The following is a 16,882-nucleotide window of genomic DNA, read 5'->3' as shown; positions in this document are numbered from 1 at the left end:
TTCCCAGCTCTTTGTTTTGGGTTATTCCTAGCAGTGCCAAGGATCCCACGAGAATCTCCATCCAGGGCAATAACTCTCTCAGCCTGTTTAGCTATTTCTCTAGCACTAAATGCATTTTATCTTTGTCTTAGAGGGTAACAGAAACATCTTTTGTCCTCTTTCCCATCAATATGTTTCTTTTAAAAAAAATTTTTAAGCAGCAAATTCTAAGGACAAATGCAGTTCTCTTTTAAAAAAAATACAATTTTGTTCGTGTTCACATGTTACATTGATATAACTTACTCCTGTTAACTTATACATTAGTTTTATCTTTTTTTTTTCCCTTTCACTTCTGCACCACTAGTATTGTACTAATGAATTGCAGTACACAGATGCCTCTTAGTTTAACAGAATTTTTCCTAAGGACTGGAGCAGTAGTACAGCAGATAGGGTACTTGCCTTACTGCAGCAGACCGGGGTTTGGTCCCTGACATTCCATATGGTCCCCCAGGAGTGAACCCTGGGGGAGTTCACTCAGAGCACAGAGCCAGGAGTAAGCTTTGAGTACTGCCAGACTTGTCCCCAAATCTAACCAAATAAATCCCCAAAAGTGTTACTAAAAGTAAAACCTGTATTTTATTTCCCTGCCATAATATCTAGTACACTAAAAGTATTTTTATGCCATTTTATACTTTGCCAAACTTATAAGTGTGATGGTGTATCCTGTGTCATTATTATACACTGACTTACTTTCAGGACCTGCCCTAATTCAGTAAACCTAGTTTCTTGATTAATTAATGTGAAAATGTAAACCTGGCATCAAGGTCCTCTGTGGTTCCTATTTTGTGAATAGTTCACTATTCTTTTCCTGTCATTTAACACTGGCATGCCATGGATTTAACTACTGTTTCCCAGAACCATTTTCCATGAATAATCAGCTGCTCTGGCTCTGTTTTAATCCCTCTGCATTCCCAAAATGCCTTTCCACACTCGGTTTCTATAAAAAAAATCTTCACTACTTCTGTGAAATTTTCTGTCACATCCCTAACCAACGTATAAAGCTTGTACCAATGTCTATCTTGCTGTTTCATTATTCATCTTTATAAATAGGAGCACAAGGGCAGAACAAGTCTTAACTGTAGTGAACTCTTCTCAGTGTTAACTGCAACATTTGTACACAATAAATGTTTGATGATTATAGCCTTGTGTGTATTTTATCTTTTCTCTCGTTTTCCCTCCATTTATATAATAAAGGGCATATCCATTCGCCTAGGAGAAATTCTTCTTAGGATTCATTTTAACTGGAATCCTAAGTCATTTGATTTCATAATAGTTCATTGAGAGATTGAGTTGTTAAAAACTATGACTTCGAGTAAAAGTTGGGTGCAGCATTGACAGAGGATTCATGACTAAGTTGGTTCATCACTCTCTAGTATGCTGACTTTGATTTGGCACACAAAGTTAGCCGCATGTAACTTTTCTCTCCAGAAAGTGGGCTGTGATAAAGAAATTGGTTCTAATAAAGTTGAAGATAAGTGTGGTGTCTGTGGAGGAGATAATTCCCACTGCCGAACCGTAAAAGGAACATTTACCAGAACACCTCGGAAGCTTGGTAAGTTGAAGTTTCTCCTATATTTCATATTCTTCTCTTTCAAATTTTTGGGTTTTGATGATTCTTTTCAGAACATAGCAGTTTCTCTAAATGATGTTTTAAAAAGTTTTGCTTTTCTTCATATTTGCTTCCAGATTATATTTTTAATTAGCAACTTTAGCAGTTAATATTCCATAGCATCCATGATCCATAAAATTTTTTAAGAGATGATAGAACCAAGAAGGATAACAACCAAGTGTTAAAATGTGCCTGTGAAGGAGGGTGAGAGTGAAACTGGGGACCACTGGTGACGGAAAGTTGACACCAGTGGTGGGACTGGTGTTGGAACATTAGATGCTTGAAACTCAGCTGTGAGTGTCTTTGTAAAACCACTGTGCCTTAACAATTTGTTTGATTTAAAATTTTTTAATTATATAGTACTTTTTGGAGTTTGGTTTTTGGACCCCACGCAGCAGTGCTCAGGGCTGATTCCCAGCTCTGTCCTGGTAGTACATGCGGACAGGTAGTACAAGGTCCCTCCTGGCAGTACATGGGGACTATGTGACGCCAATCATGGGACTCAGACTGGACTTTCTGCATGCAAGGCAGCCAATCAGTGTGTTGAGCTATCGCTCTAGGCCTCCGAGGAAAATTTTTCTACTAAACTTACATAAAACAGATAAATTGAAAGTTAATTATTTACTAGTGAAACCTGTTTTGCTTCTTTGTATTTATTTTTGCTTGGCTTTGGTTTGGGCCCCCCAGAGGTGCTCAGGGCCTGTTTCAAGTATGGTGCTCGGGAGATGCTCTGGGGGGTGCTTGGGGAATGTGCAGTGATGGGAATAGAACCCGAACCCCCTTCCTACCAGACACGTTCTCTCCAGGTCATTGAACTATCTCCCTGCTCCTTTATATTTTTTAATTGAAGACATTAGAAATAATTATTGAAAAAGATGCTTATTTTACATTTTCTGCTGCATACAAATTACCAACATAATGTTTAAGAAAAATCACAAGACATATCATTTCAAAAAATTTTGCTTCTTTAAATTTTAATTTCTACTTATTGAGCTACTTATTTAAAAAGGACTGTTGGGCCACATGCAGATGCTCAGGGCTTACTTTGGTTCTGTGCTCAGGGATCATCTTTGGCAATGCTAAAGGGACTGTGCAATGTCAGGGGTCGAACAGAATTGGTCTATTGTGAGACAAATGACTGAACCCCTGTACTGTCTCTCCGTCCCTTGTGCCGAATGGAAATGTTAATCCCATTTCTATAATGAGTGTTCCTAGTTTATATAATTTTTAAATTTTATATTAAACAAAATTAACATGGAACCAAATTATAACCCTTGGTATAATTGCCTAGGAATGTGAACTTTGGTTCCTGTTACATAATGGCCTGGTATAAAATGTTTGAATTTAAATTTTATAAATTTTAAAACGTTTTGACAGAGGAAACCAAAAATCAACAAATAATATGCAAAATTGATAATGGTTTCATAAAATTTTTGACATTCTCAAAAAATATTTAGATGCCAACTTTTATTCAGTAGTAAAAATATCAATCAATTATCCAGTAAGCATTAATTTGGAAAAGATTTCCAATTTAGCATTTAAAAATAATTTAATGTAGTGCTTCCTTTGAGAAGTTTTTTTATATCATCCAGAAAAATATTAATATAATCTATCATACAATAAAGAATTAACAAAAGAAAATTATTACATTTTAGCACAATATCATATAGTGATTTCCCTTTTTAGAATAAAAGAAAGTATTAAAAAGGGAGCATTCAAATAGAATGATTCTGCTACTTCTTTTGCCATTATACTCTAGCTACCCAATTCAAGTGAATTCCACACATATCAGCTTTGCTCTTTGGTAATTGAAAGACAAATGGAAGACCTAAATTTATTCTAGTCATTTTTTTTAAACATTTTCTCTCTAAGATAATGTCTTCAGGGGCTGGAGCGATAGCACAGCAGGTAGGGCATTTGTCTTGCACGCGGCCGACGTGGGTTCGATTCCCAGCATCCCATATGGTCCCCTGAGCACCACCAGGAGTAATTCCTGAGCACAGAGCCAGGAGTAAACCCTGTGCATTGCCCTATGTGACCCAAAAAGCAAAAAAAAAAAAAAAAAAAGATAAAAAAATAATTTCTTCACTTTTCCTACATGAAAATTTATTGTTTTGTTCTTTGAAATTTTAAAATTGGAATATATATATATATTATTTGAAAAGAGTAAAATATAATTCTCTAACTTATGAATGAATCTGCTTTCTCCATTGTAGTTCTATACTATTGTTTTAGATGTAAAATAAGTAATTTGTTTTACTTTGGGAATGAATCAGTCTTTAAGGAAAGTTTTTTTCCCCATAACCACCTATTTTGTATTATATATAATATAAGTCAGTGATGCTTTTTTTTCAGGTATCTCAAAAATTGTTAGAAGCTTCTGTATCAAGGTCAGAAGGACAGAAGAAAGCTTTAGATCATACAGATTCAAACCATACAAAAATAATCTAACATCCGTTTCTTTGCACCAATGTTGTTATCTTAGTCATTCAATAGACTAATTAACCTTTTCCAACAGGGAAGCATTTAAGCAAGAGGTGCCATAAAGAATTCAAGTTGCTGGAAAATGAAATCTGCAAGTATTCACCTTCAAATCACCTATATCATTTTTCATTCACACATAGTCTTACTTTCATTGACTATTAACATCTAATAGAAATGAATTTTAATTCAAGACATAAAATTACAGAATGTGTTTTACATTTTACTTAATAAAATCTATAAAACTTGTTGCATAGTCAATGAAACAGTAAGACTTTGGTAAACATAAAACTTGCAACTAATGAAAAACATTCTATTTAAGGGAAGACAAGAGGCGCCTTCACTTTACCCAAAGGAGCTCGTAATATTTCTCTTGCTGAAACAAGGGAAGCTAAAAATGTATTGGGTAAGTTATAGGAAACTGCAGAAAAGATGGGCATCCATAAATGACATCAAGCTGTTTTGCTATACTTGGCACCTTGCATGTGTAACTTCTAGCCATTGTTTATACAGGAAACAGGCAAACATGTATTTGACTTTACCTTTTTTCAGGTTTTGAAAACAGAACTCAACTCTAATTAGGGCCAACTCTAGATAGTGGAAAAGTTGGTGAATCTTCATATAGGTTTATATTAATTGTCCATATACAGTGACATTTCCTCTCTGAATTCATCAGCAATATGTATTTATGATAATTTTATCAACAAATCCTGCACTGTCTGTCCCACTGTCATCCCATTGTTCATCAATTTGCTCAAGCGGGCACTAGTAATGACTCCATTGTGAGACTTGTTATTAATGTTTTTGGCATATCAAATACTCCACAGAGAGCTTGCCAGGCTCTGCTGTGCAGGTGGGATACTCTCGATAGCTTGCCGGGCTCTCCGAGAGGGATGGAGGAAGTAAACCCGGGTCAGCCTTGTGCAAGGCAAACACCCTACTCACTGCGTTATCGTTCCAGTCCCAACAAATCCTACAATATATAAATTAGATATTTCACAACATATCATTTGTCTTTAAGTGATTTATCCTAATTTTTAGCATATGTGATAGTACTAAGATGGTTTGTTTTATATGACATTGACTATGGTCATATCTCTAGTCTTTTAAAAAGCAGTATATTACATAAATAAACATGTTTATTTTATTAAAAATTAGGCTGAATTTGAAAGATTCCATTGGATTCATATGAAGGCATTATAATTTGCAGATATTTTCTGACCAAGTGATTAGCTCAAATCTACAGCTTATATTTTAAAACATTTCCATTTTATAGCCCACCGCAAGCTTTAAAATTAATTGCTGACAAGAAAAATAAAAATTACACATTGATTAATTTTCATTTGTGACATATTAACTCTAAATCAGATTTTAACCATAAACACGTAATTAGAATTGCCTATTGTAAAATCACTCCTGGGCAAATGCACTCACATAAAAAGATAAAGAGAATCTCAGTGCGTCCACCATCAAAGAACCTCATGAGTGACCCTACTTTAAAAGAAGACTCAAAAACTAAAATCCTAGAGAGACACACAACAAAATAAAGCATTTACCTCAACTATTATTAATACAATTTGTAGATGAATACAAGATAAGTGATGAATAGGTTGGGTACATGATTAATGTTAGAGAAGGCTACCAATGCTTTGAACGTAATGTCTAAAACCGCTTCTTTCAGTTTATGGATGCCCTCTTCTGCTGGTAGGCGTAGTCAGACCGTAAAGCTAGACTAACCGTGGTTATTGCCTTTGTTTCCTTCTTCGCTTGCTTCCTCCCGTACTTGCTACACATGCAAAGGGTACCTTAAGATGTTTGATATACCCCCTGGTGCTAGACATGTGTTAATCCAAGAAGACGAGGCTTCTCCTCATATTCTTGGTAAGTGTTTCTGCCCGCTGTCTACTTTAACATGCACTTAGACATTGAAATATCAAAGAAATCTTATACATATATTGCTATATATGTGTACATGTGTATCTATATGTATATACTTTTATATACATGGATATGCAAGATTCAGAATGATATCTAAATGCTTGATTATGTGGTTTTGTTGGTCATTTCTCCCAACCATCCTTTAAAACAAAAAAAAAATCACAAAATAGAGCTTTATTATGGGAGGGAGAAAAAAAAATCACTGAACAAAATTGTATTTGTTGTGTATTTTGCTCTATAGTAAAAGGGATAAAAAATAATAAAATGCAATAAACTAAGGAATAATATCAAAAAAATTTGCCATATTTGTACTGACAAATTATTTTTGATATTTGTTTGGTGCAATACTGTAGCCTTTGCCTTTTGTTGCATTTTATGCTCCCTGGCTGAACAGTAACCACATGTGAATGAGAATGTTTCTTGTATCTATTATGTGTCAAGTTTCTAGCTGACACATGCAGATACATTCACATGAACGTTTATTATTTCCAAATGAAGATTCTTTTCTTCTTTTTGTGAGTCATGTAGATTATTTTAAAGAAGTTATATTTAAACTGTATGTCCAAGTGTGAACATTGCACATATTCTTGACCTAAGTGCTCAGATTTCTAAAACTAATGCATCATGTGTCAATCTTAAGAAAATTTGGCAGATTATTCTTTTTTGTTTGTTTGGGCCCACACTCAGTGGTTCTCCGGGCTGGGAAGGATCAGGCAAGGATCAGGGATTGAATCCTGGTCAGCCACATGTGAGGCACCAGCCTCACCCATTGTACTATCTCTCCAACCCCTGTTAAAGTATTTTTAATGTGTGGCTGTTATAATAGATTGTTTAATATATTTATGTAAGTGTGGGTGGTTTTTAGTATCTAAATTCTATTCACCGTGGATTCTGTAACAGTCTAGCAGGCAACCATACTTACATCTCCAGTAATAAATTTTTTAAATCTTAGAATTCAAATCATTATCCTTAGTGATTGAACCTTTCCCTTGTGCATGTAAAGCTGTGAGTTCAATCACCAGGACCACACACATACACAAGCTCAAATTTTATCCTTGGGAATAGCTTAATTTAGATGATACTAAGAAATAAATGATATAATGTCTTAATACATTTTCAAAACTGGAAAGAACTTAATGACATTTTCTAACATATTTCTGTATGTTGATAAACACCTGCAAGATTTACATTGTTTGTTATTTTACTCATTAGAGAACTAATTTTATTTTATAATAGATTAAGGGCTTGATGTTTAGTAAGAAGTTTTCCCTAGTCACATCAACTAGTTGATATGGCCCTGGAATTTTACAACTATAGGAGTTAATATGTATTGACTATGCCTGCTATAGATTAGTTCAGCTCGTGGGGTACTTGCAAATATTTTGACTACTTTGAAAGTAATACACAATAAAGAAGCCATTTTATACAGAGGCCACTCTTCCATCGGTGATTAATGTGAACTATTAGAAAAATGCCCATTACCTAAAAAAGCATTCCCAGCTTTTTGAAGAAATATGATGATACATTAGAAACAGATAATTAAAAAACAGTTAATCTTTTGATGGTGTGTTCAACATGGGAATTTTTGCCCTTTCCTCCCTTTTATTAAATCATTTTGCTGTGTTTTTTGACTGGGTAGGAGTGCTTCTTAAGGATTTTTGAGTACTTAATTTAGAGACTAGGAGTCACATGAGAAACAAAACTCATTTAATTATTTTAGCGCAAAATAAAAGAATTTTTTTTACTTCTAAGAGGAGAAATTTACAATGGATCATCAGGGCTAGACTATGTCAAATAAAATATGTGTCAGTTACTCATTTTCCTTCCTTTAGCTATCAAGAACCAGGCCACAGGCCACTACATTTTAAATGGCAAAGGGGAGGAAGCCAGGTCGAGGACTTTCATAGACCTTGGTGTGGAATGGGATTACACCATTGAGGATGACATTGAAACTCTCCACACCGATGGACCGCTACATGATCCTGTTATTGTTTTGGTATGTAACTTTACTGACTCACCATGTACTTTAGTTTATAACTTTATAACTAAGGGAACAGGAAATCTTTTTACTATTAACATTAAATATTGATTGCATGTTATTTATAATGGCATTACTATGTTCCTTTTCTCTCTGGGCAACTGCATTGTACACTTCATTGTATGCACATTATAAACTTGATACTATAGTTTTATGATATTTGACTTTAGTAATCATGTTACATTAATACAAAAAAGAAAAAAACTAGAATTTTTATATGTTTTCACATATTTACCATCTCTGATGTTCTTACTCTCTTCTGTTAATCTTTGCGGAGTATTCATTTCTATGTATGCAGACTAAGAATGTTCTCAGCATTTAATTTTCTGAAAATATCGTTATCTCACCCTCATTCTTTTTTTCCCTTTTTTGTGTCACACCTGGTGATGCACAGGAGTTATTCCTGGCTATGCACTCTAGAATTACTCCTGGCAGTGCTCAGGGGACCATATGGGATGCTGGGAGTCGAACCCAGGTTGGCCACATGCAAGGCAAATGCCCTACCCGCTGTGCTATAGCTCCAGCCCCTCATCCTCATTCTTAATTGATGACTTCACTAGATATAAAATTTAAGGTTCTTAACTTTTTTGGGAGGAAAGAGGGTCGTACCTGGAAGCACTCAGGGTTACTCCTTTTCTGTTCAGGGCCCATAGGCACTACCTAGCAATTGAAGCAGGGTCAGCTGCATGCCAGGGAAGCTCATCCCCTTATACTATCTCTCCCACCCACTTGCCCCAGTGCTTTCAAGAGGGTTTTACATCATTGTATGAGGTTTGAAGAATTTGGAGAGTGATTTGTGTGATATAATAGCACATACAAGTTTTACTTGAGAGGCACCTCAGCTAGTTTGCGGTAGGCTATATTCAGGAAAGATTCAAGAGCAAAGATGATCCCAAGGGAGAATGAATTAAAGTGGGGATTTCCGGATCCAGATGATACCAGCTTACAGCACAGTAGAAAGATCTGCATGGTAACAGGGTCCATTTGGAGTTGTTGCAGTCACAAACCAATGGGTTGATTTGTTAGGGACATACAAGAAAGTGAACTATGAATGACTAGAGATATGCTTGCTTGGGCAATAGAGCAAACAACAGGATACGTTAGCATTCAGATGTGATGTCAGAGAGCATTAGAATGAAGGAAATCTCAGCCTGCTGTGAAGAAATAAAGAAGGATGGATAATAAGCCATCTTTTCAGTCACATAACATTTGTCATCTAGTGCTCATCGTTTATGATAAGATCATTTATTTTGCTGCTCTGTATGCAACAATTTGTCTTTTTATTTTTTAAACTTTTTTCCCATATTTTTGGGTCACACCCAGAAATACCCATAGATTAATTCTGGTGGTGCTCTGGGACCCTGTTAAACCTGGTACAAGACAAGTGTCCAACCTGCAGTCCTATCTCTTTGGCCCCTACTGGAAACAGTATAAATGAACTTTACTGTGCATAGAAAGATATTTGAAAGGATAGGATGGGCCCCTTAAGTCAAATGTCTGACAGCGTTGGGAATAAGGGTAGGCTTCCCAAGCTCCCCACGTCCCAGCAGGCAGTTCCGTTTACCTGTGATTACTCACAAGGTTGGTCACATTCCTGGATCCCACCCGTCAGTTCAATAATATCAGACCGAAAAATAAGTATTATATTTGGAATTAGCAAAGTCCCATCAATCTAGTAGTCACCAGAATGACAAAAAGGATTCAGATCTGTTTAAAGGTCAAAAAAAGGCTACAAGGTGACCAGTATGGTTTGCTGCCCATTAGCCTCCCTTCTTAGGGTTGCAATATCCTCTAAGTTTTTATATTTACATACAAGTACATAAATATAAAAATATGTCCCTCTTGGAGAGCCCTCGAGCTACCTAGAGTATCCCACCCGCATGGCAGAACCTGGCAAGCTCCCGGTGGCGTATTCGATATACCAAAAGCAGTAACGACAAGTCTCACATTGGAGACGTTACTGGTGCCCGCTCGAGCAAATCAATGAACAACGGGATGACAGTGCTACAGTATGCAACATGTCAGGATTCTCTGGCTTATTGAAAACTTCTCTCTACCCTTTTGGTTACACTGCCTGTTGTCTGTGATTTGCATAGTGGGTGTTCCTTGTATGCATCCTTCTTGAGGTTAACCATGCACCCAGTTCTGTAGGTTTTTATAGTTTTTCGCCAAATTTGTGTTAAAATATTCAGTGATGTATTCAAGTTCATTACGATCCCCTCCTCTGTCACAGCTCTTCTCTGTCTTAGAATTCATCTACATGCATGTGTTTGTTTTGTTTTGTTTATTTTTAAAAAAATTTTAATTAAATCACAGTGAGATGCAAAATTACAAAGTTGTTCATGATTGGGTTGCAGTCATATAATGTTCCAACAACCATCCCTTTACCAGTGTACATATTCCAGCACCAATGTCCCCATTTTTCCAATTTCTACCCTCCCCCACTTCTCTATGGCAGGCATTTTCCTCTCTGTCTCTCTCTGTCTCTCTGTCTCTGTCTCTGTCTGTCTCTCTCACTCTCCCCTCCTTTTGGGCCTTATGATTTGTAATAGAAATACTCATACATTATCAGGTATATCCCTTAACCTACTTTCAACACTCAGTTTCTCTCCAAATGATTATTTCCAGCTATTGTTGTCATACTGGTCCTTTTCTATCCTGACTGCTCTTCACCCCCCATCACCCACTTAGGACAAGCTTCCAACCTTGGAAAACAGGGGCCAGGAGAACTGGTCAATAGTTGGAATATTTTGTTCATTTTTGTGCCACACCTGATGGTGCTCAATGACTCTATGCTCTGGAGTCATTCCTGGCGATGCTGGGAGGATCCTGCAGTGCCATGGACTGAGCTCATGGACACAACCTGGGCAAGCACAGATCAGCCCCTCCATCGGGGACACGTGCTGCCTTCTGGGCCACCTTTCTGTGAAACCCCTTCTGCGGTGCCCCGCCTGCAGGTTCCATGGTGGGCTCGCTGGCGAGACCTCAGCTTGGTAAGAGCATTGCCCTGCTTCGGTCTCCTGCTTCCTGTGCTTTGGCATGGAACAGGTGTGTGCTTGCACCTGTCTTGTTTCGCTTCTCCAGAGAAGTGGTATTATTTATAGTTCCCCAAAGGCTTCCCTTGATATATTCTGTACTCTAAGCTCATTTATAATATGGATGAAAACGGAATTGATCTATTTTATTTGAAAATAAATACTGGGTTCTGTATACACTGATTGGATTCTCCATAAAAATATTACATGAAACTAAAACAGATTTTCCATTGAATTTTATTATGTATTTTTTGTTTCCCTTACTCTGTGCAAATATTTCTATTATTAGAGTAGGTTGTTTTTTGCCTGTAGTTGGATTTTGAGTTATTTACATATATTGTCTATGCACCCTCTGTAAAAGATCATTTGCAAAATTTTTAATAGTCTGTAATATTTTTCTCTGTGTTGTCTTTCACAGAGAAACATGTCTTTAACTTTGTGGAAATCCAGTTTATCCATTTTTTATTTTATAAATCAATTTTAATTTTAATTCTGCACAAATAGGTATGTTAAATGTAAAATGCAAAACCATAAAACCTTTAAAACCCACCCAAAAAAAAATATTTTGACCCGAACTAAGTTTCTGAGTCATTTTAAATGAACAACAAGTGTTTACACAAAATTTGTATATACTAGGTGCTTATTTCAGTCTATGTATGTTTGTACTAGTTGTGTCATTGCATAACAAGCTACCCCAAATTCAGTGACTAAACATAAACAACCTTTATTATCTCATAGTTTTTCTTTTGTAGGTAAAGAATGTGGGAGCAGCTTAAATCTAACTAGGGTTTGGGTTATCAGGAGATTGCTCTATGCTACTGCCTTAGTTACATAAAGGCGTAACCGGGAAGAACAAGCTTCCCTGGTTTGTCACATAGCTAGTAAATAGCTCACAAGTTTTTATTGTGTGTGTGGGAGGGGGGATGCTTAGATCACCCTTTACCCCAGAGGACAGGAAGAAGAACAGAGAAGGGAAAAAATGGAGTAAGGGAAGTAAGAAGAGATAGGTGGGAAGCAATAAAGTGGGGCAAGGGGCAAGTGTTCTTGGGCACATCAATGGTGTAGTGGAGTGGGATGGCTATCTATCCAACCACCAGCTCTACAACGCTGAAATCACGAGATTCAAACATCAACAACCAAACTTTAAAATTTGTTGGTAGACAAATCACTCTCATAGACTGATCACTCTCATTTGCAGGATAAAAAAAAAAGAAAGAAAGAAAACAAAACAGAAAAAAAACTAACAACATAGTATGAGAGTTATACCCAAAGACAGTGGAAACGAGGACCAAGAGGATTGGTCCATAGTAGGAAGCTTACTACAAGTTGTGGAAAAGTGCAGTTAGGACAAAAAGAGACCACTGTGAGAATGATCACTGTGAGCAATAACTGAGTGCTGAGAGGAGGTAATACGCATAATAATACACATATTATGATAAAATAATAATATGTGATACGCATAGTAACAATATGCAGAGAGAGAGAGAGAGAGAGAGAGAGAGAGAGAGAAGTGTCTTCTGGGTGTTAGACTATTGTATGACTGAAACCCAATCATAAACAACTTCTTTGTACCTCACAGTGAATCAACTTTTGAAAAAACGTGCCTGTTGCAGTGGCAGGCAAAGGATGGGCAGTGGGTGTGAGAGGGAACCTGAGGACATTGGTGGAGGGAAGTTGATACTGGTGATGGGATTTGGGTGGCTGATGAATCTGGGTTGAAACTTATTTTTGGTGATTTGCATATCAATTTCATGTGTATGTTAGATTATACCTCAGGAGAATGATACCCGCTCTAGCCTGACATATAAGTACATCATCCATGAAGATTCTGCTCCTACAATCAACAACAACAATGTCATCCAGGAGGAACTAGACACTTTTGAGTGGGCTTTGAAGAGCTGGTCTCAGTGTTCCAAACCCTGTGGTGGAGGTAATAATTGAACTCATTTATTGTATTGCAATGTCACTCATATGAAGTCTTCCTGCTTCTACCTTAAGGATTGTCTTCAGTTGAGACCAAATTCAGAAATAAATATAATGACTGAACTGTAAGTATACAGCATTTTAATCTTAGAATTCTCAAAGAATAGTCCCTTGTTCATAACCATGATTGATCTTAAAATCCTCTTACTCTTTTCCTTTGGTTTCTTTTTACCTGACATTCAAGTAATAACATGACCATAATCATTTTATTCATTCCATACTCAACTAAATGTAGTATCCTCTGGAATTTGCCTTTTTCTTCCCCATTTTTCTATTATTTCGAATAATAAGAGAACTACTAGTTGTACTCAGCTACTAGTTGTTTCAGCTCTTTGTGCATTCATGCAGTAAAGCTCAGAATAGTTCTATGAGACACGTACTATTATTCTAGTTCTGATAAAGAAACTGGAGCACAAGGAAAATAAGTAACTTGCCCAGACCTTAGTGTACAAACCCTAGAAGTCTGGCTTCTGAGTGTATGCTCTAATGCTACCTCTCTGCTCTCTCCAGAGGAAACCCAGTACATTGCTCTCACAGATTCTCAGTATTTCCCATTGTCCATTCTTCTAGTTCTTTTTTTTTTTTGCTTTTTGGGTCACACCTGGCGATGCACAGGGGTTACTCCTTGCTCTGCACTCAGGAACTACTCCTGGCGGTGCTCAGGGGACCATATGGGATGCTGGGAATCGAACCCGGGTCGGTCTCGTGCAAGGCAAACGCCCTACCCGCTATGCTATTGCTCCAGCCCCCATTCTTCTAGTTCTCAAGAACAAATGCTCCCAAACTGAGCTGACCTAGACAGATTTCTCCCCAAAGGCAGAGGTGAGGGGATGTCACAATAATAATTTTTGAGGAAAAATTAATGATTCATAATAGGAATTAATTCACAATAGGAATTACTTGGACAAACCATTTGTATGTACTTATCATGAATCATGTTATAAAGTTTTTATAAGTTTGTAATTTAATTTCACAATTTTTAAGGAAGTTAGTTCCATAATGGTTTTGGGGGTAGAAGACATAAGATGTTTTTAATTATTAAAATAATACTTTATTCTTTACAAGATGCTTATTCTTATTTAATGTGGATACATCTTTCTACTGCACCTTCAAGATCTACTTGGTCATAAGATTTGTCAGGGAGACTTAATACCTATCACATCTATTCGTTGCTCAGTAAGTTTCCTTCACACTTTTGGAAAATATTATAAATTTCAACTATAAAACTTCGATTTTATTTTCTTCTTTCATTTCTATGGTACTTTCTTGAATGACTAAATGGGTAGGATTATTTGATTCAAATGCATTAGTCTTTTATATATTATGAGGAGTATCTTATTTATTTAGCATTTTTGAGCAACTTAAATCTAAACATAAAATGAGCAACTTAAATCTAAACATTAAGAAACATTTCATAAACCCAAACTATAAGAGATAATATAAAAGAAGTGGCCTATGCATCTTAATCATATTAAAGACAAAAGAAAGTTAAAAACTACACTTGGTTAAAAACAATGTATACTAGTAGAAAAATGCTTGAACAAACATTTTAGGGACAGTTGACATATTTTGGCTTTGTTCTGTTATTAGATATTAATGTTATATTTATTTTAAATACCTTGATTCTAAGCATTAAAATTTGATTATGCAGGAGAATGTTTGTTAGAAGTTATGTGCTGAAATATTTAGAAGTGAAGGAATGGATTGTCAACAATTTATACTAAAATGGTTCAGCAATAATTTTTACTTTTTCATATTAATAGTCATATAGTATAAGTAATAAAAATGTTTTCAAATATACCACCAAATATAGTGGCAGCACAGGTTGGCCTTGCAAGGTAAACAAATATTCATTGTTTTCCTTACATCATTTTTCAAATGAAAAATTACATTTAAATTTATTCCCCACATCTTTAATTAAAAATATCAAAGTTGATGGTTAAAAGTACTGGCATTGAACTTCAAATACTTGTTTGGTACTTAAGGTTTCAGTCTAGTTTTCCACTTCCACCTCCTATGATACGTGATACTTTCGGTCATTTAAAGTTCCTTTGTTTTCTATATGTAATTTTCTCTGCTTCAGGACTGTGGTGCTCATTCCCTTTACCCAGTATTATTTATTTTAAATTAAGGATTTTGTTCAAGTGCTGATGCTTCCTCAAAGAAATCTTCCTGCTGTTACTAGAGTTATTAGAGACCGTTTCCTCTGTGATCCTTTGGTGCCCTCTGCAGTTCCGTTGTCTTCATAGCTCTGTTAAAGCCTTTTCACTGCATATTGCCTGGGTCCCCTTAGAGTGATATCTCTCTAGTCTGTGCGTATCCTGGTTTTAGTTTGTTTTCAAGAATGCAGTGTCTCCTTAAATAATTTATGATATGTTAAATGTAGATTTCAAAAAGATAGAGGTATTTAAAATTTTATTTCTGGAACCCATGCCTAGAATAATACCTAGCTTAGTCTATGTACTCCAACGCTAAATAATTCTGTTTCCCTTCCAGGTTTTCAATACACTAAATATGGATGCCGTAGGAAAAGTGACAACAAGATGGTCCATCGCAGCTTCTGTGAGGCCAGCAAAAAGCCTAAGCCCATCAGAAGAATGTGCAATATTCAAGAGTGTACACATCCCCTGTAAGCATTTATTCTAATTTTCGTATCCTCAGGATAAAATAATAGCATTTAAATAGATTTATATCTTCATTGTCTTGATTTTTAGTCAAAGTTAACACATGAACCTGGTTGCACCAATTAAATCATTTTACGGGAATTATATAAATTTACAGTTTACTTCCCTTTACCATTGTCACACTTCTCAAAACAAAGAAGCAAGCAAGCAAACAGAACCATTTAGCTTGTAGAATTTTGTGATTACTTGTTCTCATCTTAGCATTCGACTTTTGCTTCTATTCGTTGGACTTTTGGGGGGAACAGGGAAAGAGGGAGAGATTTTATATTAATGTATATTGAGTTTCCTATGGGCTGGAGCGATAGCACAGCGGTTGGGTTTTCGCCTTTCACGCGGCTGACCCGTGTTCGATTCCTCCGCCCCTCTCGGAGACCAGCAAGCTACCGAGAGTATGGAGCCCTCACGGCAGAGCCTAGCAAGCTACCCATGCATATTGGATATGCCAAAAACAGTAACAATAAGTCTCTCAATGAGAGACATTACTGGTGCCTGCTCTAACAAATCGATGAGCAATGGGATGACGGTGACAGTGAGTTTCCTATCTTCAATGTGATAATTTATCATTCCTTCACAACTACTCCCCAATTACCCCATTGCCCCCCTATAATTCTCCCTTGCCCAGTACTTCCAAAATATAATAACTATCTTGCATTTATAGAAGTATTCAGTTTATATTATTTTAGTAACATACACTTTCAAATAGTTGAGCTTAGTGTTTTGTAATTGTGTTTCTTCTAGAGTTGATGAAAGTTTTAACTTCTGTATTTCATTTTCTACTATTTTTCACTAATATACACCTTCACTGTCTTCCATCTGTACTGGTCTCCAGTAAATACTGGGCGCTCATGTATTTTGTCACTTAGCTCTTAGAGGCATCTCTACAGAGTAACATGATCCAACTCTAGCCTGATCTTTTTATACAGCTTTCATCCTGGACTTCATCATCAACATCTTAGGAATTTCTACTAACTCCTTTTTTTTTTTTTTTTGCTTTTTGGGTCACACCCGGCGATGCACAGGGGTTACTCCAGGCTCTGCACTCAGGAATTACTCCTGGCGGTGCTCAGGGAACCAT

General features: G+C 36.4%; 1 protein-coding gene across 2 annotated transcripts in view; it reads left to right on the top strand.

Moving 5' to 3' along the window:
- Nucleotides 1-16,882, top strand: part of ADAMTS3 (ADAM metallopeptidase with thrombospondin type 1 motif 3) — a 231,854-nt gene that overhangs the window by 203,589 nt on the left and 11,383 nt on the right. For both annotated transcript variants that reach the window (XM_004617908.2, XM_055138716.1), the window contains exons 15-19: nucleotides 1,468-1,591; nucleotides 5,930-6,010; nucleotides 7,900-8,063; nucleotides 12,905-13,070; nucleotides 15,620-15,752. In XM_004617908.2, the coding sequence (XP_004617965.2) occupies nucleotides 1,468-1,591; nucleotides 5,930-6,010; nucleotides 7,900-8,063; nucleotides 12,905-13,070; nucleotides 15,620-15,752 (668 nt within the window). The remainder of the gene's footprint in view (nucleotides 1-1,467; nucleotides 1,592-5,929; nucleotides 6,011-7,899; nucleotides 8,064-12,904; nucleotides 13,071-15,619; nucleotides 15,753-16,882) is intronic.

Source organism: Sorex araneus, chromosome 5, assembly GCF_027595985.1.
Source record: "Sorex araneus isolate mSorAra2 chromosome 5, mSorAra2.pri, whole genome shotgun sequence".
NCBI classification, from domain to species: Eukaryota; Metazoa; Chordata; class Mammalia; order Eulipotyphla; family Soricidae; genus Sorex; species Sorex araneus.
Note: the sequence above shows the minus strand (reverse complement) of the source record. Positions and strands in the feature narration are given on the sequence as shown.